This window comes from Miscanthus floridulus, chromosome 8 (assembly GCF_019320115.1).
Source record: "Miscanthus floridulus cultivar M001 chromosome 8, ASM1932011v1, whole genome shotgun sequence".
NCBI lineage: Eukaryota > Viridiplantae > Streptophyta > Magnoliopsida > Poales > Poaceae > Miscanthus > Miscanthus floridulus.
In genome coordinates, this window is record NC_089587.1 from 1739701 (window position 1) to 1760474 (window position 20774).

The 20774-nt window shown below is 46.7% G+C and overlaps 4 protein-coding genes across 7 annotated transcripts; 2 read left to right on the top strand and 2 right to left on the bottom strand.

Moving 5' to 3' along the window:
* The first annotated feature begins 3416 nt into the window (after positions 1–3416).
* LOC136475491 (uncharacterized) lies at positions 3417–9427 on the top strand. Of its 4 annotated transcripts, XM_066472966.1 has the most exons (7): positions 3417–3863; positions 4060–5193; positions 5278–5448; positions 6520–6712; positions 6929–8026; positions 8120–8537; positions 8638–9427. In XM_066472966.1, exons 1-5 carry the CDS (start codon positions 3693–3695, stop codon positions 7312–7314), a joined length of 2055 nt encoding a protein of 684 aa, XP_066329063.1. In that variant the 5' UTR covers positions 3417–3692; the 3' UTR covers positions 7315–8026; positions 8120–8537; positions 8638–9427. The 4 variants fall into 4 exon arrangements, with proteins under 4 accessions (XP_066329063.1, XP_066329062.1, XP_066329064.1 ...); XM_066472965.1 differs by having other exon boundaries at positions 8120–9427; XM_066472967.1 differs by having other exon boundaries at positions 8186–9427.
* Positions 8206–9051, bottom strand: LOC136475494 (uncharacterized). The gene is made up of 2 exons (XM_066472972.1): positions 8453–9051; positions 8206–8321 (listed from the first exon to the last, which is right to left on the bottom strand). Exons 1-2 carry the CDS (start codon positions 9049–9051, stop codon positions 8297–8299), a joined length of 624 nt encoding a protein of 207 aa, XP_066329069.1. The 3' UTR covers positions 8206–8296.
* LOC136475492 (protein disulfide isomerase-like 1-4) lies at positions 9368–16205 on the bottom strand. Its single transcript, XM_066472970.1, has 11 exons — positions 15423–16205; positions 14830–14995; positions 14608–14726; positions 14424–14504; positions 13924–14010; positions 13764–13838; positions 12573–12641; positions 12402–12482; positions 11941–12075; positions 10448–10504; positions 9368–9855 (listed from the first exon to the last, which is right to left on the bottom strand). The coding sequence occupies exons 1-11, from the start codon at positions 16092–16094 to the stop codon at positions 9697–9699; spliced, it is 1701 nt and encodes a 566-aa protein (XP_066329067.1). The 5' UTR covers positions 16095–16205; the 3' UTR covers positions 9368–9696.
* A 171-nt stretch (positions 16206–16376) lies between these two features.
* Positions 16377–19996, top strand: LOC136475493 (FAM10 family protein At4g22670-like). Its single transcript, XM_066472971.1, has 11 exons — positions 16377–16598; positions 16700–16751; positions 17066–17239; positions 17345–17432; positions 17549–17629; positions 17729–17793; positions 17948–18088; positions 18199–18315; positions 18412–18666; positions 18769–18826; positions 19621–19996. The coding sequence occupies exons 1-11, from the start codon at positions 16498–16500 to the stop codon at positions 19716–19718; spliced, it is 1230 nt and encodes a 409-aa protein (XP_066329068.1). The 5' UTR covers positions 16377–16497; the 3' UTR covers positions 19719–19996.
* Positions 19997–20774: the final 778 nt, after the last annotated feature.

The following is a 20774-nucleotide window of genomic DNA, read 5'->3' on the forward strand; positions in this document are numbered from 1 at the left end:
AAACTTACGCGAAATGACTTAAACTTCGAATGGTTTCGCGTCGCATTCCTTTCCCAAACTACCTGACACACTAGCTAGCGAACCCCATTTCCGACCGCAAGTATTTCACCGTCACCTATGAAGTTTATACTACCAACTTTATGAAAGTTCACATACGCGTCCTATAGCATTTCTGTTCAATAAAAAATCATTAAGAACCCTAAGTAACACCATGCGGCATGAAATGTAATCTCGTTTCCTGTTTCAAATGAACGCTTCAAGTTTCAAAAATTGCTTTATACCCTATAATACCAACATGTATACACAAATATGATGCTTATGTAGTGTGATAGCGAAAAACTGTACAATGTAACACCGAGGGTGTTACAACAAACTAGGTAGGCTTCACTCAAACACGCGACTGCTTATCGGGGACGCTATTTGCTGCCGGCATTTCTGCCATTCTTCCAGGTGCAGGTGATGTAAGTGAGATGATCTTCTCTATCATCGATGTTCTTGTACTGTTCGCGGCACCCCCTCTTCTGAAAAAGGTCACATGCCATAAGGAACAGCTCTGACTTTTGGGAGACACCGTCGTCATGTAGCATTTGCATGACCTCAGCCATCTCCTCTGCTTCAGTGGGCTTTGCACTCCTAGCCCTAATGTTGTCAGATATGTCGGCCAAGTACTCTCCAACTTCCTTCGACCTCTTTGCTTTCTTTGGGCTGTTGACTTCATTGTCCGTCGTGGCCCTTTTGGAGGAAGCTCCGGCACTAGAATGGCCAAACGATACGAAGGGTGTCCTGGGGGAGTGCGTGTTACATCTTGAACACCACCCACAACATTGAATGTCCCCCTCTCCCGATGATGATCCCCGAAAAGGGCCCATAGTTCATCGAAGTGGGCGAGGGGGGGTCTCCAAAGTTTCCTGCATCTGCACTCGGTTCCTGCATAATGGTAACCATATGTTGGGATTAGTGGAAAAGGACAAATAAGACCACATGTTGGGATTAGTGCATAATGACAAAGGAAAGGGAAGAGGCATTACCGCTTCGTGGCTACCTCCTTCGGTGTGGTTGGGTGCCAAGTCCTTGTCCACAACTGCTCCTATGGTAGGGTCCCGCCCGAGGCCTATTTTGTTCTGTAGGGTTTGCCAGTTGAGGAATTTCTTTTTCATGTCAGTGAATTTGTTGCGGATCTACTTCTCGTCGTACGGCAGCCCTGCATTCCTACAACCCTGGCACACATTCCTCCACCCTTCCTTACTTGGGCCCTGTTTACACCAGTTGTATTGGTTCTTCTCATTTTGACAGATGTCGAGCAGCAGTTTGGAATGCGTTGTTTTTCAGTTCGCACATGGATCATGCATCTGTTGAATGGCAGCAATGTACGCATCGGTTGTGTATAGTAGGACCATGGATTGAGTAGCAAGCAGAAATGTACGCGCTCACACAAAAACTAAGTCCAATGAGAAAGGGTCGGAGTTGAACTCACCTTGAATGGATGATTGGATGATCGCGGACGTAGGATGTACCGCGGTCGTGCAGTAGGCGAGCAGGACGACGAGGATGACAGTGCCAGCGTAGGGAGCGGTGCGCAGATGGTACTGCACAAAGGTTCCTACAACGAAGGAATACGACAAAGTAAGTTATGAAATGTATGAACATGTGCATTACAGAGGCAACACAAGTGCACGGCTTCATAGCACCGAATAAAAACAATATCCTTACAAACATAGACTTCCGTTCAAGGATTAACCTCAAATGACGAGACCTAATATTAAGAAAACATGATTATATGTATTCTAACTTGTCTGATCAAAGGCACCATATTAATTATCTAACTAAAAATGCTTTGCAAACCATAGATAGGCCATGACACTAATCTGCTGCTACCGTACAGCCTCATCAGAATGTATATATTACTATCTAGATTAGTTAATAGCAATGGCGCTTATTACTATAGTTAATGTAAGTCATAAGGTCACCCTGAGCATTTCCTACTAGACTGCACGCAAACGTAGCCGAGTTCAATAGTTCTCAAAACACGATTTGAATTAGTGTTCTACAATCCAATGAAAAGATAAATAAATGTACCAGAACTATAACTTTGTAAAATCCATAGACCTAAATGCGAATCTCCGTCGTAACCCCATACTCCATCCTCGGGCAGACCATTTCACAAAGGAAATGCACACAGATCCGGAAGTCTTACCGGTTGTGGCGGTGGAGACGATGACGACCTTGGCGGCCACGACCCTAGCGGCGACCGACAAACGGGCGGAGCTGGTTGGAGGAGCATGATGCCGAGGACGGATTCGGAGACGGGCGGATCTGAAGGGTGAGTGCGGTTGGGGATACGACTGAGGCTGACTGCCGGAGTTGGAGGCGGCGGATGCGGGAGGTGCAGTGGGAGAGGTGGAAGGCGGACGATGCGGGAGGTTCGATGGGAGGGGCCGACCTTGGCTGCGGCGGATGCGAGAGGTCCGATGCGAGGCTCTGAGCTTGGCTGCGGCGGCTGTGGGAGGTCCGATAGGAGGGGCCGAGCTTGGCTGCGGCGGATGGGGGAGCCCCGATGGGATGGCGCGAGGTTGAGGGCGGCCGCTGCGTGAGATCGGAGGGGAGGGGGCGATGCCGGAGTTTGCGGAGGTGGCTGGTAAGGAGGAACCCTAGGGTGGCGCGAGCGAATGGGAGAGGGAGAGGGAGACCAGCAGCGGCCTGGCTGGTATATATACCAGCTGGTTTGGGCTGAAATGATCAGCCCACTCCAGCCACTTCCAGCCCAGCCCCAACTAGGCGAACAGGGTGTATATATGTGCACCTCGATCGATCATCTCAACGACTAAAACACAATGAAACCCAATTTTACAATTGAATAAAGCTTCGTAAACCGGCTTAGCCAATTTGGGAAGAAGTAGGCTCCCAGAATGAGGGTGGCCGGGTTTCTTCCAAAATCGACCGACCGACCGGTTCCCCCGAATCAGTCGGAATTATATTCACCCAAAATAATTTTGCGTGCGAATTGAACAAAAGAAAAAGAGCAGGCCAGGCAGAGAGTAAAGTGTGAGTGTGAGATGGTAGTTGCAATTAGCTAGCTAGTCAATCGTGTCAGTGTCGTGGTCTCGCTCAACAGTCGCGTCGCGTGCGAAGCCAACTCGATGTCAAAATGAACACACACTAACTACCAGAAGGCAGGCAGCAGCTTGGTTGTTTCTTTCTCCCGTTCCCACTCAGCTAGAGAGCTAGTAGCTGGCTGATGTAGCTCCATCATCCCAAAGTCGTAATCGTAACCACGCCGCCGTCGATCGTGTCCTGCAAGCTGCTTGATTGCTTAGCTTAGCTTACTGGATAGATGAGCTAGCTAGCTAGAGAATAGTCGTCTGAACCGTACGTCGTCTCTATCCACCGCTTAATTGCATTGCTCTTGCTCATGTAGTTGGAGCTATTCAGTTCCCTCCATCGCTACCAAATAATAGCAACGCCCCGGCCGCCCGCGTGATCGAGTGACATGCCAGCCACGGTTAACCAACCAAACAACCTGCTTTTCAATGGAAATTAAACCTAGATATCTACCAATAATACCATCCATGAGTGGCAGTACCGTACGCGTACCAGGGATTATTATTAATTCTGGATTGGATTAATTGGGGAAGCAAGCAGCAGCACCACAGCCACATCCACAGGTGGCCGGGTGCATGATACTATGATGATATATGATGCATGGTTTCTTCTTCAATTGCAATTGCAATCCTATCGTCGTCGTCGCAAGCCGTCACTGCTCGTGCTCCAGCCTCGATATCGAGCTCGCCACACACACAGACACAGCTACCTCCGATCTCCTCCAGGCTCCAGGTCGCGTCGCCATGGTTCATCATAAACCACAGGTACGTTGGGTGGGGTGGGTGGGCTGCTTCCATCGTTCCTTGTCGATCCAACACCCATCATATCCATCAGTTGCTCGCTCGAGCTCGACCTGGAGCTCTCTCCATGTTCATCTTCATCAGAGCTGCCTTTAATTTCGATCCGTCCAGCAGGCTAGCCTATTATTCGATTGATTCGATCTGCTGCCTGTGCGCGCAGGGCTCCACTTTGCCGATGGGAGACGATGGCAGCCTTTCCATGCTGGAACATGGCGGCACATTATTATTATCTGTTGTAGCTGTAGATGATCAGGGGCAGGTGCAGGTGCAGGGCCATCAAGAAGAAGAAGAAGTCAACCACGACGACATCTCCTCCTCCTCGTCCTCGTCCTCGTCCTCACCCACCGGGAATAAGCATAAGCAGACGAGCTGCCTTCTGCCAGCACGCAGCCTGAGATCAACAGATGAAGCATGTCATAGCCAGCAAGCAGACGGCGGCGGCGGCCGGTCGCTGTCCTTCTCCAAGATCTTCAACTTCAGAATATGGGCGCCCGCCGGCGCATCCCTGTCCAGCTCCACCTTGGAGGATTACATTATTGATCAACACCAACTCGAGCATGATGCTGCTGCTGCTGCTGCCGGTGCCGGTGCTGGTGCTGCCAAGGATAAGAGCAAGGACGAGGAGGAGAAGCTGAAGCAGGTATGCCGCTCGCAGTCCGTGCCAGCTACGAGCGTCGCCAGGCGATTCAGCAGCACCGCAAAAGGAAAAGGGTCGAGGAGAGTGGCAGACTCCAGCTCTCTCAGGCGGCTCAGACTGGTTCCGCTGCGTGTTCCTCTTCATCCTCCTCCTCCTCTAGATCAGGCCGCAAGCGCCACAGCCGGAGGAGAAGAGGAGGAAGAAGAACAACAGGAGGAACAAGATATCGCCGCCGAGGAGGCGGTGTGCCGCATCTGCATGGTAGCCCTGTCGGAGGAGGCGGTGCTCAAGCTGGAGTGCTGCTGCAAGGGCGAGCTGGCCCTGGCGCACAGGGCCTGCGCCATCAAGTGGTTCAGCATCAAGGGCAACGGCACCTGCGACGTGTGCAGCCAGGAGGTGCTCAACCTTCCAGTCACCCTGCGGCGCCTGCCGGACCCTGACGACCCTGCCCGTCCACCATCCGTCGTTCAGGCCGCGGTGGCTCTGGCTCAGGCACAGGCGCAGCTGCTGCAGGGCACTACGCAAGCTGATGGTGGTGCTGGTGATCCTACCGCAACCACCACCAGCAGATACAGCAGCTACAGGGTGTGGCACGGCACGCCAATCCTCGTCATCGTCAGCATGCTCGCCTACTTCTGCTTCCTGGAACAGCTGCTGGTCAGTTGCTTGCTGCCTGCTCTCTCTACTTCTGCTTCCTCCTTCCTGGAACAGCGGCTGATCAGAATGAAAATGGAAATGCAGGTCGGCGACCATGGCACGGCGGCTCTGGCCATCTCCTTGCCCTTCGCCTGCGTCCTTGGCCTCTTCTCCTCCCTAACCACAGCAAAGATGGTGTCCAGGAGATATGTATGGATCTACTCTGCAGTGCAGTTCCTCTTCATTGTGCTCTTCACGCACATCTTCTACAGATACGTAAGAACCTAGCTTGATCCATCATCTTTAGACTTTAGGTCCATGCATCTCTCTACCACTGTCCACGCATTTGATCATGTCATCATCCTGCTGTGCTGTGCTGTGGTGTGTGAACCAATCAACCAATCCAAGCAGGTGCGGATGCAAGCCGTGATCGCCATCATCCTGTCCACCTTCGCGGGCTTCAGCGTCGCCATCTGCACCAACTCCGCCCTCCTCCGGATTCTCAGATGGAGGGCCAGGCACGCTGTGGCATCGCCCACCACAACCGCTACAGCTGCCGACGCTCAGGGCCATGGTTCCAGTTCCAGGGACGGGGGGCCACCAGTGGCAATGGCAGTGGCAGTGGCGGAGCCAGACATTGAGATCGCTCTGCCTCCTGCTCATGCATAGAGCGCTCCCCTTCACTATAGTATCATCCAGTCGTCATCAGATCTCTCTGTATATATATTCCATTCCATGGGAGTTCGCTCCAGCTCCAGCTAGCATTGTTTGTCTGTATGTGTACTCCCTCCGTACTCGTATTAGAGGTCGTTTATGACATATTTGTGCATACCAAAAAGTGATTAATTAGGGGGTATTTTTTTCAGTCTGCCCCTATTAAATAGGGCTGCGGGTGCATTCTATACGAGAAAACTTCCCAACTCATATGGCTAGCGCATCGAGGCTGGCTCTGGCTAGCCGAGTTCGACTCCTGGCCGCCGCACTTTTTTTGCTGCCGTCTTCATTTTGCATGACACTGTTTTTGCCGTGCATGGTGCGCGCTCAGATTCGATTTTTTCGGCCTAGACTGCATGGCGCGCGGAGGGGAGCCTGCATGGCGCTCGTTTTCTTAATTATTTGTCGTGGCGCTCGTACTATGGCGCGTTTTTGCCTACGCGCTCGTTTGGATGGCTGATGGGTGGTGGATGGCTGCATGACCGACGTTTGGGGTCACCTGAGTGCTTATTTACTGTGCCAACTTGCTTTCTCTCTTCTCCATGCCACTTCTTCTCTTGTTCATGTACTGAGCCATCTTCTCTAGTCTAGCTACACATGGCCGATTCATTTCCTATGTTCGATCTTAACAAGCCTGTATCCGAAGACGACGACGACCACGTTGAGTTTGATCTCAACGACCCTGAAGATGACGACGGCGGCACTGGCTTTGCTCTGCATGAGCCTGAAGATGACGACGGCCACATTGGCTTTGCTCTGCACGAGCCAGATGACGATGGCGATGCTGCGCTTGATCTCAACGACCCTCCGTTGGAGCATGGCAACGGTATTACTTCTTCTCTTGTGCATGTACTGTGCTATCTCTTCCTCTCAATCGTTTCTCATATCATTGCTTCTAATTTTGACATGATTTGATTTGAACCTGCCGCTAGATGAATTTGGTGCAGTGGCTGATAATTTCTTCTCCGTTTGTTCTTTTAGTTTTTTTTTATTTTTAATGTAAGCTGTGGCTAACAAGTGATTCATTTTTTTCTTTTACTAGAACATGCTGCTCCCATTGAAGCAAACCATCGAAGAAAAGAAATGACAGAAGACGTTAGAAAACAAGTTTATCAAGCATTGTTGGCTAGAAGCAAGAATGAGAAACTAGCCAAGAAGGATACAAGAATTGTTGCTGACCAATTTGGACTGCACATTCGATCAGTTCAGCGCCTATGGAAGCGAGGTATTCACCAACTTGCTCAAAATATTCCGGTTGTGGTTGCAAGTAAAAAGAAGGGTAGATGTGGCCGCAAGGTAGTCCCTCTTGATTTGGAACTACTACGCAACATTCCTCTCAAGCAAAGAATGACCATAGAAGATGTGTCTAGTAAACTTGGTATGAGCAAAGCTAGGATACAAAGGTATTTGAAAAAAAGGTTTGCTTAGGCGTCACTCTAGTAGCATTAAACCATACCTCACAGATGTTAACAAGAAGACTAGGTTGAAGTGGTGTGTTGATATGATTGAGCAGGGTTTGGTTGATGATCCTAGATTTAAGGTTTTTTTTGACTTTGTGTACATTGATGAAAAATGGTTCTACCTCTCTCAAAAATCTGAGAAATATTATTTGCTACCCGAGGAAGATGAACCACATCGAACTTGTAAAAACAAGAATTACATCTCTAGGCTCATGTTCTTGTGTGTTGTTGCTCGGCCAAGGTTTAGGAATGGAGAGTGTGTTTTTATGGAAAAATAGGTTGTTTTCCACTTATCACTTATGGACATGCTGTTAGAAGGGGTCAAAATCGTCTTCGTGGAGAACTAGTAATCAAGCCAATTACTTCAATCACAAGAGAGATGATTAGAGATTTCATGGTAAACAAAGTGATGCCTGCCATTCGAGCCAAATGGCCAAAAGAAACTGTCAACAAGTCAATTTTCATACAACAAGACAATGCACCTTTCCATTTGCAATTGGATGATCCTATTTTTTTGTGAGGCCGCTAAGCAAGAAGGGTTTGATATTCGCCTCATTTGTCAACCACCCAATTCTCTGGATTTTAACATTCTAGACTTGGAGTTTTTTCGAGCTATTCAAGCAATTCTATACAAGAAGGATACAAAAACAATAAACGATCTAGTTCCAGCAGTGCAACAGGTAATGATCAATTGTTTCATACACCAAGATAATGCACTTGTTTCATTGTTTCTTGAACAACTAATTGATTGATTTCTTCAACACATTTTTTAGGCATTCCTAGAGTACTCTCCATAGAAAGCAAACAAGATTTTTGTAACACTTCAAACTATTTTGAAGGAAGCCATGAAGATTAAAGGATGCAACAAATTGAAGATTCCTCACATGCAAAAAGAAAAACTAGAGAGAGAAGATAGGCTGCCATTGCAAATCTCTTGTGAAGCTTCATTGCTAGCCGAAGCCATTGCTAGCCTTTCTGCAGCAAATTAGAAGAAGAGATGCAAGCATGTTAGTCTTTGCAGCATGCTAGCCGAAGCAAGAGTACTATTAGTAGCAAATTAGTTTTTGCATGCATGTTAAGTCGACAGAATGGGACATGTATCTTACTGTTCTTTTGCATCTTGCTTCATCTTTGCATCTTCCAACTTCTTCATATTGTAGATCTCGTCCAACTTCTTGATAACGTCGTCAGGTAGCAGTATTGTGTCACCATCCATTTGAAGTTTCTCCACATCAGTAACATAGAACTCACAATCAAACTTTTCCATGCCATGCAACCACCTTGCTGGCAGATCGTAGTCTTCATGTAAAAGGCCACAACGCGCACACCTGCGAGTGTGGCGGCGAGCTTGGAAGCAGGCTTCTCCGAAGGCGCCGCCAGCGTGGAAAGTGCCGCAGCGAGGACACAGGGACTCGACGGAGTCGGGCACCATCTCGACGGAGTCCGGCACGACGTCGACGGTGTCCAGCACCTCGACGGAGTCCACCGCCTCGTCGATGTCCAGCGGCTCGACGTTGTCCAGCGTCTGCTCGACGGAGTCCATCACCTCAACGTTGTCCAGCGCTTGCTCGACGGTGTCCAGCATCTCGACGGAGTCCAGCACCTCCTCCATGGCGCGAGCGAGCTTCATGGCGCCAGCGGCGAGCATGTGCTGCGGGAGACGAACTGGCGGCGAGTGCGTGCTACGGGAGGCAAGAGTGCGCATGATGAAGAGCCTTGACACGAGCGAGCGTGCACAAAACGAAGAGCCGTGATTAATTCATTGTCGAGCCATGCTGGCGGCGGGCGTGCGGGAACGGAGCTAACGTGTCCATCTGGTGCCCCATGCAGCCTGGGCGACTTCCTTTGCGAAAATGAGCGGCTCGCCCAGAACGACCTCTAATACGAGTACGGAGGGAGTATATAATAATTCATAGCTCCACGCACCTTCTGTTTTCCGTGACCTCCATCTATATGGTATAAATCCGAGCACCATCTTTCTTCAAAACTGAAAGCAAAGTAAAGACAGCAAAACAGAAGCATGATAAAGGGAAAAATATTTAATTTTATTTGACTATATATATGCCGATCTGTTCCAATTTCACTCCTCTAAATCCTCAAGCTGACCACTCTTCTTCTACTAGTACTGATTTCTCCTCCCTCGTCATCCAGCAAGGGAAGGGAAGATTGCAGAGGAGGATCCACATCCACCTCAAAACTAACAGCCAACCATCAGCTACATGTGAGAGCGAATAGGTCTCGGGAAATCGTGATAGATTGATAGGGGTGTAGTATATAGGCAAGGACCAGGAAGGGTTTATAGAAACACCCAATCAACGGTGATCCTTGCCATGTATGATACTTCAATGCCCTACAGTTCGTCCTTCAGGTTCGTACCAGAGCTCTTCACACCCTCCGTCTGAGTGCTCTCGGTTCTTGACTCCTGGCGCTTCAACTTGAAAGGGATGCTAGCATGTTTCTTGATGAACTTGTACATATCTACCACTGTCCGCTCCCCCTCAAAAGTGATCTGAAAAGGTATAGCAAAAACAAATCAACACATGGAATCAGTCAATGTTCATACCTTAGGAGATGCATGCGACCCCAAACGTTTTCCTGTTGCCTGGTCAACTAATACATGGTTGAGGAGAGCTAAGCTTCTCCTAAAACTACAAATTGGTTTTTTCAGAGAAGCTCGAGACTATGTGACAAACAATTAATAAACTCTTTTACTGGCTAGCCATGGTGTTTCGTGGCCATTTCTCAGCTCCTCTTTTGATCTTAACCACTAATCTACTGGATCTGCAATTCCTCACGTCACTAAATACTAACAGTGAACTGAATTTTCGACCACAGAGAGTGATCTACACCATAGTCCGTAGGGCATAAATAAGCATAACCGCCATGAAAAATCACGAAATGTTTACAGGTATGGAGGATTGTCAATGCAAGAATCATGTTAGCCAGGAGTAAGCTAGCTTCATATTGCACCTAAGATAGGCGCTTCTGTTTTAGCTGCAGTCCCAACAATGCATAAAGATAGCACTGCTGAGAATAATGTGATTAATGCCTAACAGATACCACGCATCAACAAGTAAAACGATAGAGTTATAAGCACTTACAGGCTCAAAGCTTTTCTTCCCAGCTGGATAGAAGAGAATCGTTGGGTATCCGTCAGACTGTAACAGGAACCCAAGTGTCAGATTTGTATCATGCAAATATGGTAGTAAAACTGAACATAATGCATATCAGCAAACAGTTAATCACATTTCCCATGCATTGAAATTCAAGAAGACAACCTAAGCAGACTACCAAATTATGTCTACAATAAGAGCCACACTTAAAGCTGTTCGAAATAATCATGTGTCCAAGTCCAGCTAGTATCTAAGTTCATTGCTACTAGTGCTAGTTAGATTTCAGCTTGTAGTTAACGACAATAATGGACAGATCATATGAGCCATTAACTGCATTAATTAGGAGGATATCATGGGCAGTAGTGGATCTACGGTCCGGGCTGCCCGTGCTGCAGCCCTGGTCTTGGACAAGAAAACATCACTAGAGCTACTAATAAAATGTGTAGAAGGTTATAAAATCACAAAAGACTAAGACTAATTTAACTGAGTCAACCCTGGTCCAAGACAATTTCTGGGATCCGCACTGATCATGGGCAGGTTAATAGAATAATAGCCCTGTATCAGCTATATATATGTGACAAAAAGATGAGGGCATGTGTGGCAACATCGAACAAAAACTATTTGTTTTGTTTTGTGCATGTGTGTGTCCAGCAGAGAGAAAAAGTAGTGCTTGCTTGTGATAAACACTCAAAAGCATCACCATGTATGGAATGGCAAGTGAAGCAAATAAGCTGCATCATAGGATTCATAGGCCTTAATCCATAGTGTCATCGTGCGTCCAGGTTCTCTCACAAGTACTGGATCAAAAAATCTAAGTTAACAAGCTCCCCTTGGCATTGCTTGGAAATTACCATTTACCAAAATACTGATTCACATATAGTACCATACTACCCTGGCACAGAGGGCGTACCCAGTGCAGAGAGCTCCCGCTCTGTGCGGGGTCTGGGGAAGGGTGTCAATGGCAAGCCTTACCCTCGCCTGTGCAATGCGAGGAGACCGCGACTCGAACCCGGGACCTTCCGGTCACAGGCGGTAAGACTCTACCGCTTGCACTACCCTGGCACAGAGGTGGGAAGTAAATACACTCTGGCATGCATAAAGCAGCAGACCAGGAACAGATCCATATATTCTTTTGTCCATCATAAGACAATGCAACTTTGAGCAAAAAAGAAAGGCAAATGATGTTCACGTGTCATGACTACTAATGGCATAGCCAGCAAACTTTAGACATTGCAGTGCCTTGCAAACTTAGTGCTCCCTTTGATGGTGTTTTTTTTAATGCTAGCTTTAGATCCGTGCTGCACTACACTACAAAATATGAACATAGATATGTTCAAAATTATAAAGTTGGCATTGGCTATAGATATTGTCATTAAAACACATTTTTCTAGCATTACAGTTTTTATAAATCCTAAAGCCAAACCATTTTCAAGAAAACGGATGGTCAGCCAAAATCAACCATCGAAGGCAGTAATACAAACCTTTGCACGTGGATGCTCATTGGCAGTACCATCCATTTTAGCTATCACAAGGGAGTCAACGCCACGTAGATGCTTGGCTAGTTTGTTGTAAGTAGGCTCCAGCGATTGACAGTGCCCACACCATGGTGCGTATATCTACATCCAAACGGCATGTCATTATTAGTAACAAACAAGTCCTATTTTCATAAAGTGATAAATGCATGGCTGGCCCCCACTGTGCCTAAAGCTGAGTTTGCGCTCCTTTTGTCACTTTGCAACATTGCCCCTGCTGTTCCTGAAATTTTGCACCGTTGCCCCTAGTTTGTGTAAGCAAAGTATTGGCAATGGTGAAAACATATTGAGAACAGCTGGGGCAACGGTGCAAAGTGAAAGAAAAAAAGCGAGGGAAAATTAGCCCACAAAGTGGGGGCAACCATGCCGATGTCCTTTCTTAAATGCCTGCCAAAGTGCCAAGAATAGACCTCCAGAAGTACATCTTTTGATTCATCCAAAACTATTAGATCCAGATTCTTCCCAACAACAATTTTGACATCCCCATCATTCTGTGTGGAAACACAAGTACAATGTCTCAGTAATGCGAACTTTGTGAAGAATAGGGATATATCAGATAATTTTCATGAGTTGAGACTCACAGATTCAGGTACTGGTTCAGACTTGTAGAATGGTGTAAGCTTGTCTTCCAAGAAACCTTCAGCAAAGTCCTGTCAAGAGCCGAAATATTGTAGGTATTAAATAGATGAGGTTTTGTAAAGAAATGTCACCAACTCCCTAGTCCCACCTCCCTAGTACTAGCAGAATCCCACATCAGTGACAAAATACTGAAACTAGGGGATTGGTGTGCCTATCTATGAGAGAGAGAGAGAGGATCACACTGGTTTGCCACATAGGCAAGTGCAAATTCATTAAGAGACCTCGAACAGTGTAGATAGTTACTAGCTATAAGATTGTCCATGTAAGAAATAGAGAGCACAGTACATTAGCTCTCCAATGGACTACCTATAGCACGCTCTTCAAAAAAATACGGGTCTACATATAATAGGGGTATTAAATGCTGACGCTTCTTTAAGTGTGTTATAGACTAGCTACTAACTAGTAGTTAGCTTTCCTCTCTCTTCTTTCCTTCTCCCCTCCACATATGCAAAATGATGACAAGGATCCTATATGGCCAGCTGAGGTGGCATTTTTTTTTCTCTCGAACACGCAGGAGAGCTGCGTATCATTGTATTAGTAGAAGAAAAGGAGTCATACATAGACCCAAACACACACGCCCACACCTCCGCACCTTCCCAGTTTTCTAAGTCTTAATCACATATTTCTGGAAGTACAACGACCGAGCGAGCTAAAACTAAAAGCCCCTAGCAGTGAGCAAGGATAGACCCTTTGCTCCTGCCATACACCACCAATGAGCTTCATCCCTAGCTAGACTCAAGACCGTGGCAATGCTTGGTGCAGCCCCACTGAAGATACAGTCATTCCGGTGTTTCCAAATGCTCCAGGCACCAAGGATAATGATAGAGTTTAGGAGCTGAGGTGGCATTGTTGGGGCGCTCTAAGAAGATTTGCACTCAAGTGGCACACAGCACACTTAACAAGTTTTGGGACCAAATCTGCATTTACGGTGCTTAGGGGGCCTGGACATGACACCGTTGATCCATTTTACTCAACAGAAAAACACATGGACAGAAAACCAAGTCAAGTAATGGTTAGTGAAACTCACAAATCAGCTTCAAATTAGTAACATGACGAACACTCACTGTTAACCATTAGCACTAGTCCATTAGTTCTTATTTCTCATACGGTGCATAATATATTTCAGCAATTACCTTAATGGCTTCAAGTGACACCTCACCATCAAGGAAAAATTTCTTAGCATCTTCATTACCAGTGTAAGCAAGAACCTGCAGAGGAATGCAATTGGAATTTACAAAATAATAATATAAAGACATGAAACCAGGTTAATGATGTAAGAAAAAAAGGTATTACTGTGGTCTCTTGTCCAGTAATACCAAAGTAGTCGGCAACTGGTTCACCAACTTCCTCATTGTCTCGCTCCACAAAGACAAATAATAGCTGCATATACGTGAACACACCTAATCAATGATTCACAAAACACTCACACCAAGAAGTATTAAGAACAAAAAAAAATAGGACAAGGAAAAACAACCAAAGAGTTGGAATAACTTGAACATAGAACAAAGCAAAGGATAGAGGTCCAAACAAAATCAGTGGGTCAACAATGTAAGTGAGCTTAATCGCATGAGATTAGATTGATTGAGTCTCTCGGGAGGTATACAGACATAGCAGAAGCATCGCAAATGGTCAGACTGAGGCTAATAGCGTGTGATTAGACTGATTGAGCCTCTTGGGCGGTATATATAGAGTACAGAGACTTTGGGGGCAAGTTGCCTCCCTAGACACATACGACAATACTGGATTACAATCCTAATTACCAAATATAAATTCTAACAAACAGAAAGAATTACCTTTCCCTTAAATGGCTTTGCTGCTTCCTTAAAGATGGGCAGAAATTTGGAGGACTCGCTTGCAACAGCAAATAGTAAAATCTGACTTGCAAAACAAAGACAGTATCTCAGTGAAGGAACAGTATATGGACAAAACAATGTTAGAATACAGAAAAGAGATCCGATAGTAGGCAACATGACATGCCTGCTTCTTGATTGGATTGCCAAAAATAGAAGGGGAAGTTTCTTGAGTTAGTGTGGTAACCAAAGGAAGCTTGTTAGCAGACACAAAATTGGCAATGGCTGATGCTTTAAACTCCCCATCTGCATCATGCACATTGAATTATATCTGTTAATAGGTGCAAAAAAATTTTGAAACGAAGGCTGATACTGAAATCTAGAATGACTTAGAGATGAAGACACCTACCATAGAAGGTCAACTTCTCCTCCTCTTTCTTCAGCAGTACTATGGATGGCCGCTTTGCTGCTGCATCGATGTGGAAAAGCTTAGCAACATCGGGAGTCGTAGTCTGATAAAAGTTGATGCTATCTTCCAGCCTTGAAGCAGCAGCAAGCTCATCACTGTGAGCACCCTATATAGCATTTGAAAAGAAGGAAGTTCCAATAATAATTAAAAAAGGGTCCACGGTCTCAACATACAAGTCATCATCTACTAATCATTTTTGCTGTTGCGAGCTATTTTCAGCCACTAACTTTGGTCCTCAGGACATGGAAGTAGAACATTTAACCTCACTTGCAGGTTATATTATTCAAGTGTGATGAAAAAAAAAACTAGCATATATAATAAGAAGCAGGCTTGGTTTCTTCCTCCGAGAAAAATCCTATACTAGCTGCTGTGCCTTTCAGGTTTAAGATGTGTTGTACGGACACTGTCAGTTAAACTCAATAATAATTGGATTTGAAAGGTGGTTAGTGCCTGTCAAAGTGTAGGAACTAAAATGAAGTGATGAACAGAAAATACTCCAAAAATAATTTAGAAGGGTAATGGTTCGTTCGTACGGATAGAGTGTCGAGGAAGGCAAGGACGGCTTTGTCATCCCCGGTGAGTATCCTCTCGGCCTCGTCGACGCTGGTGACATTTTGCACGGCCGGGCCGAGCTTCTTGTTGATCCAGTCGACGATGGCGTCCTTGGTCCTGGCGCCGTTGTAGTCCTTGGGGACGCCGTCGATGAAGAAGAGGATGGTGGGGAAGCCCTGGACGTCGTACCTCTGGGCGAGGTCGGTTTCCTCGGTGGCGTCGACCTTGGCGAGGGCGAGGTCGGCCTGGTGAGGGTGGGCGGCGAGATGCGCGGCGGCGGCGGCGTATTCCGGGGCGAGCTCCTGGCAGTGGCCACACCAGGGGGCGTAGAACTCAACCATGACATGGCGGGTGGCGGCGAGGAAGGAGGAGAAGTTGGCGGCGGTGAGGACCACGACGTGGGTCTCGTCGATCTGCGGCTGGTGGCCCAGGAGGTCCTGGTCCTGATCTTGGAAGAGAAGGTCGTCGTCGTCGCCCTCATCAGGCCACCCGTCGGGTTCGTTGGCGGGGATGTCGTCGGAGTTGTCAATAAGGTACTGGAGGTCGTCCACCTCCTCCTCAGCCTTGTTGCTTCCGGCGGCGGCGGCGGTGGCGAGGAGGAGGAGCAGGAGGACGACGGGGAAAGATGGAAGGGACATTGTTGTTGATCCCATTCCCTGTCACCTGATGCTGCTTCTGGTGTGCTCCAGCGAGAGAAATTGGATGCAGAGATGAGATCCGTGCTGGGCAGGGGGGCTGAGCAGTGGGCTGAGGAGTATCATCAGTCAACTCCTCATGCTTGTCACGTGACTTCCCTTCCCTTCCCTTTCGTGGGCTGACTTCCCTTTCCTTTCCTTCCCTTTCATGGGCCTGGCCTTCAGGAGAGAGGAAGAAGGGCAGCCCATACTTACCCACTGACAGTGGGCGGGGCAGCGTAGAAGGCACTAGAAGGAAGGAGCAGCCGCCAGCCGATCACGTGACTTGTTCACCTCCCCCTTCCCTCTCCACTCCATCAAAAAGCACAAGGAAGGAACACGACCCTAACTAAACCCTAGCGAAGGGAACGGAACCAAGACCATGGATGCCTCCAAGCTCCGCGACTTCGTCGAGGCGTGCAAGAAGGACCCTTCGCTCCTCGCCGACCCCAGCCTCGCCTTCTTCCGGGATTACCTCCAGAGGTCCATCTCCCATCCCCTCCTCTCCCCTCCCTCATCGCTATTTCTTTCGATTCGCCCCCATCATCCTTCATTCCTTCTGATCGGAGGACCTTTTTTTGCAGTCTGGGTGCCAAAATTCCCGCCGCCGCCGCCGCCTCCTTCGACAAGCCCAAGGTAACATTACCCATCCATCTTCTCCTCTATCACCCCGCGTAGTAGAGACTAATTACCTGCTCGAATCCTTTTTTTTTTCCAAAAAAAAAAAGAGAGTAAATAAGACCTACAGCCAAAGAATCTTCTTCTTTGCAAAGCATGTGATATTTTTTATGGCACTTCAATGAAATTACTAGGGCGCAGAGAAAAAAAATTACTGAATTGCTTTTCCCACTCCGTAGCATTCACACCACACTTATGGCTTCCTTGTCGTGTGCTGGCCGTCCAAGGTCCTTTCTTGAGTCCTTGTCTGTTCTTACAATTATGCACTGCAGAGATCTTCCATGGACGACATTGATGATGATGATGATGATGATGATGACAACGACGATCTGGATATGAGAGATCCCACTCCTGAGCCAGACGAGGTCGATGAAGAGATTGTTGAGTCTGATCTTGAGCTTGAAGGAGACATTGTACAGTCTGACCATGATGACCCACCACAGAAGGTAGCCTCTACTCCATCCTCTTGCCACTAACATGTTCCCTTTCCCTTCTGTGAGGATCCTAGCGGCAAGGGAGATGTGCTGCTAAGTCCGTTTTTGCCATGGCAGATGGGAGATCCTTCGGTGGAGGTGACTGAGGAAAATCGTGATGCCTCTCAAGAAGCAAAAGGCAAGGCTATGGAAGCAATGTCTGAAGGTACTCTCCTTCCTCCCACTCTCTTCGGAATTGATCCTTTTCTGGCCCTTGGCTTATCGCCATCTCGATCATGTACGACTCTTCAATCCGTGTCACTGTTGGTCTTGTCATCTCAGGAAAACTCGAAGATGCTATTGAACACCTTACCAACGCAATAGTGCTGAATCCACTCTCAGCAATCATGTATGGTACTAGAGGTAAGCGGCAGACACTACATGCCAAATGCAACCACCAATGCATGATGAATCACTCGTCACAGACACTAATCATGTTGGGGAATTCTTATGTTTGTACAGCATCTGTGTTTATAAAAATGAAGAAACCAGCTGCTGCCATTCGTGATGCCAATGCTGCTCTAGAGGTGATAGCTCTGTGTCATCTTGTATTTCTTGTGTTTTCCTTGAGCAAAAATGTTATGTTACACATTCTTAGAAGATGCCAATAGGCATACTTGAGACCTAAAATGCTGGACATGATGCACCTAACCTATCATTTTGTTTGTTTCTACCCCCCAGATCAACCCGGACTCTGCAAAAGGCTATAAAACTCGTGGAATGGCATATGCCATGCTTGGCAAATGGGAGGAAGCTGCTCGTGATCTGCACACAGCATCTAACATGGATTATGACGAGGAGATCAGTGCTGTGCTCAAGAGGGTGAATTTCTTGAGAACTAGCTTTATAATTTGCATGGCAAGCTTATTAGCTCATTATCCTGTATTCGGTAATAACTACTCTCATTATCTCTGTATTCGGTAATCTTGCAGGTGGAGCCTAATGCTCACAAGATAATGGAACATCGCAGGAAGTATGAGAGGCTGAGAAAAGAGAGGGAGGAAAAGAGAGCGGACCGTGATCGGCTTCGTCGACGTGCAGAGGCACAGGTAATTCACACTAAGGAAGGCCTCCATGCATTTCCCTCTGGAGGATGCTTCTTACGGTTACATCTGAACCAAATGCCTTGTGTTTTATTTTACCAGGCTGCTTATGACAAGGCCAAGAGGAAGGAGCAATCGTCAAGTCGCTCATCAGGAGGTGCATCTCCCAGAGGCTTTCCTGGAGGGATGCCCGGTGGAGGTTTCCCTGGAGGGATGCCCGGTGGAGGTTTCCCTGGAGGCATGCCTGGTGGGGGTTTCCCTGGAGGGATGCCTGGGGGTTTCCCTGGAGGTGGCATGCCTGGAGGTTTCCCTGGGGGTGGCATGCCTGGAAATGTTGATATGAGTAAAATCCTGAATGTAAGTGATTAACGGGTTGCTGCCTTGCTTGGTTATGTTATTTTTTATCCACAACACATGAATCTCCCTTTTGTACAATGATCTGCTTTCTTTGTTTGCCAGGACCCTGACCTGATGGCAGCATTCAGTGACCCAGAGGTCATGGCGGCGCTGCAAGATGGTATGTTTCTGGTTTCCCACACCAATCTTGTGATGCTAGTTTATTTTCAAGTTTGGCTTCCTATTTGCTGTGGTATCTGAATGTCTTCGTCAATTCTGGTGCAGTGCTACATAGGTTCTTACTTGTTCATCTCTATTAGAATGGCTAGATTTAACGTTGGCTCGCCACGCCTATCACAACCCCCCTCCTTTACCAGGGCTTGGGACCTGCTATGTTGAGACAACATAGGCGGAGTTACATAGGTTCTTACTTGTTATTTGAAATTAATGTTATATATACTATTTCTATATTTGGGCATCAGAATGAACAATGCTTGTGAGGATTGTTGGTAGTGTGATTAAAATGGTTTGATTGTGATTTAAGAAGAATCTACTTTAAAACAGTGCTAGTTAGCGACAGAAACCTGCGTGATCAATCAAGCGATTTGAATGATCCATGTACTATAACAGTCCCATTCGAGCACAGGTAGATATAGTTAACATAGCATTTCCACACGAGACCCTTGCTAACAGTAGTATGTTGTTAAGACATGAAGCTGCGCTGTGCAACCTGTTTTTCTTAGTTATAGAATTTACATGCAGATTCAGTGGTTTTATGTTGAGATGTGAAGCTGTGCTTTGTTACCTGTTTTTCTTGGTTATGGAATTTTCATTTGCGCATAGATTCAGTGACAGTGATTTGACCCAGTATGTTAAAGACAGAGCTGCGTCATTTCACCTGCCTGTTTTACTTGGCTATATAGAATCAATGTACACATCATTGATTTGACCCATTGTTTTAATGCCTGATTCCAGTGATGAACAATCCTGCCAACTTTGCTAAGCACCAAGCGAATCCCAAGGTGGGCCCTATCATCGCAAAGATGATGGCCAAGTTCAGTGGGTCCCAGTGATGGTTGTGTGGCAGTCAGGTTGTGAGCAGCAAGCAAAGGCTCGTTGGACAATGAACAGGTGTTTTCTTTTTGTGCGTCTGGGGGTGCGTTTAGCTTTTGATGAAGAACATGAGCGAGCGTTTTTTTTTTTTTTTTGTGCATCTGGAGGTGCGTTGAGCATGTGATGAAAAAACACCAAATGGCTCGATCGGGATGTATGCAGAAAGTTGCTTTCGAATGTGAACTGGTTGATGGGGATATTTACTCATTATTCTCAATTCACAGATGCTTTGACGACAGTTTCTTGTACAGGTCTTGTGCTGAATTATAGAATGCTTGTGTGCTAGTCTCCCTACCTGTTATGTTGTATTATGGGGAAGTTTGATGCTGACGGCGGTGGAAGCTGCGGGTGATTGCTGATTAGGAGCTTATTGTATGTATATTGTTCTTGTTTTTGCGTATGTGCCTTTATATGCTTGGGAGAGCATGGTGCGCAGGCTGGGTCAGTGAGTGAGGTATGATTGTGATGGATACTGTTATTTGTGGTTAATTAGGTAACTCAGGAGTCAGGAATTGATGCTAATGAGAGTCAGGATCAGGAGTTGGATGCTGAGAAGTGAGAAGCATGTATCTCACCTCATCTTGTCTCCCGTAGTCTAAGAGCTAGTGAAAAGTGCAGACAAGTCAATAAAATGCTGCCATCTTTTTCGTTTGGCAAAGAAGATGATAATGCATCCATCCTTTTCGTTTGGCAAAGAAGATGAGAGACCTTGGGTAATCCCTGCCAATGCGATGGAGCATATTTTCAACTGAACTGACATGGTAGAACAGCATATTCTTTGAGAAACATGCTTTTTAGTTTTACCCGTAGAATCCAGCAACGAGGAAATCAATTATAGTCTGAATATTACTTGTCTTTTATATAAAAAAAACATAGGGCAGCGTTATCAATAACACAGTGGTGTAGATAGACGTACTAGATGGGAAATTGTGTGAATGTTCTGGGTGGATTCCAATTGATCCACTAGCTTTTTTTCTTGCGTTGTATGTCTGTGTGCTTTGCCTTTATGATCTTGT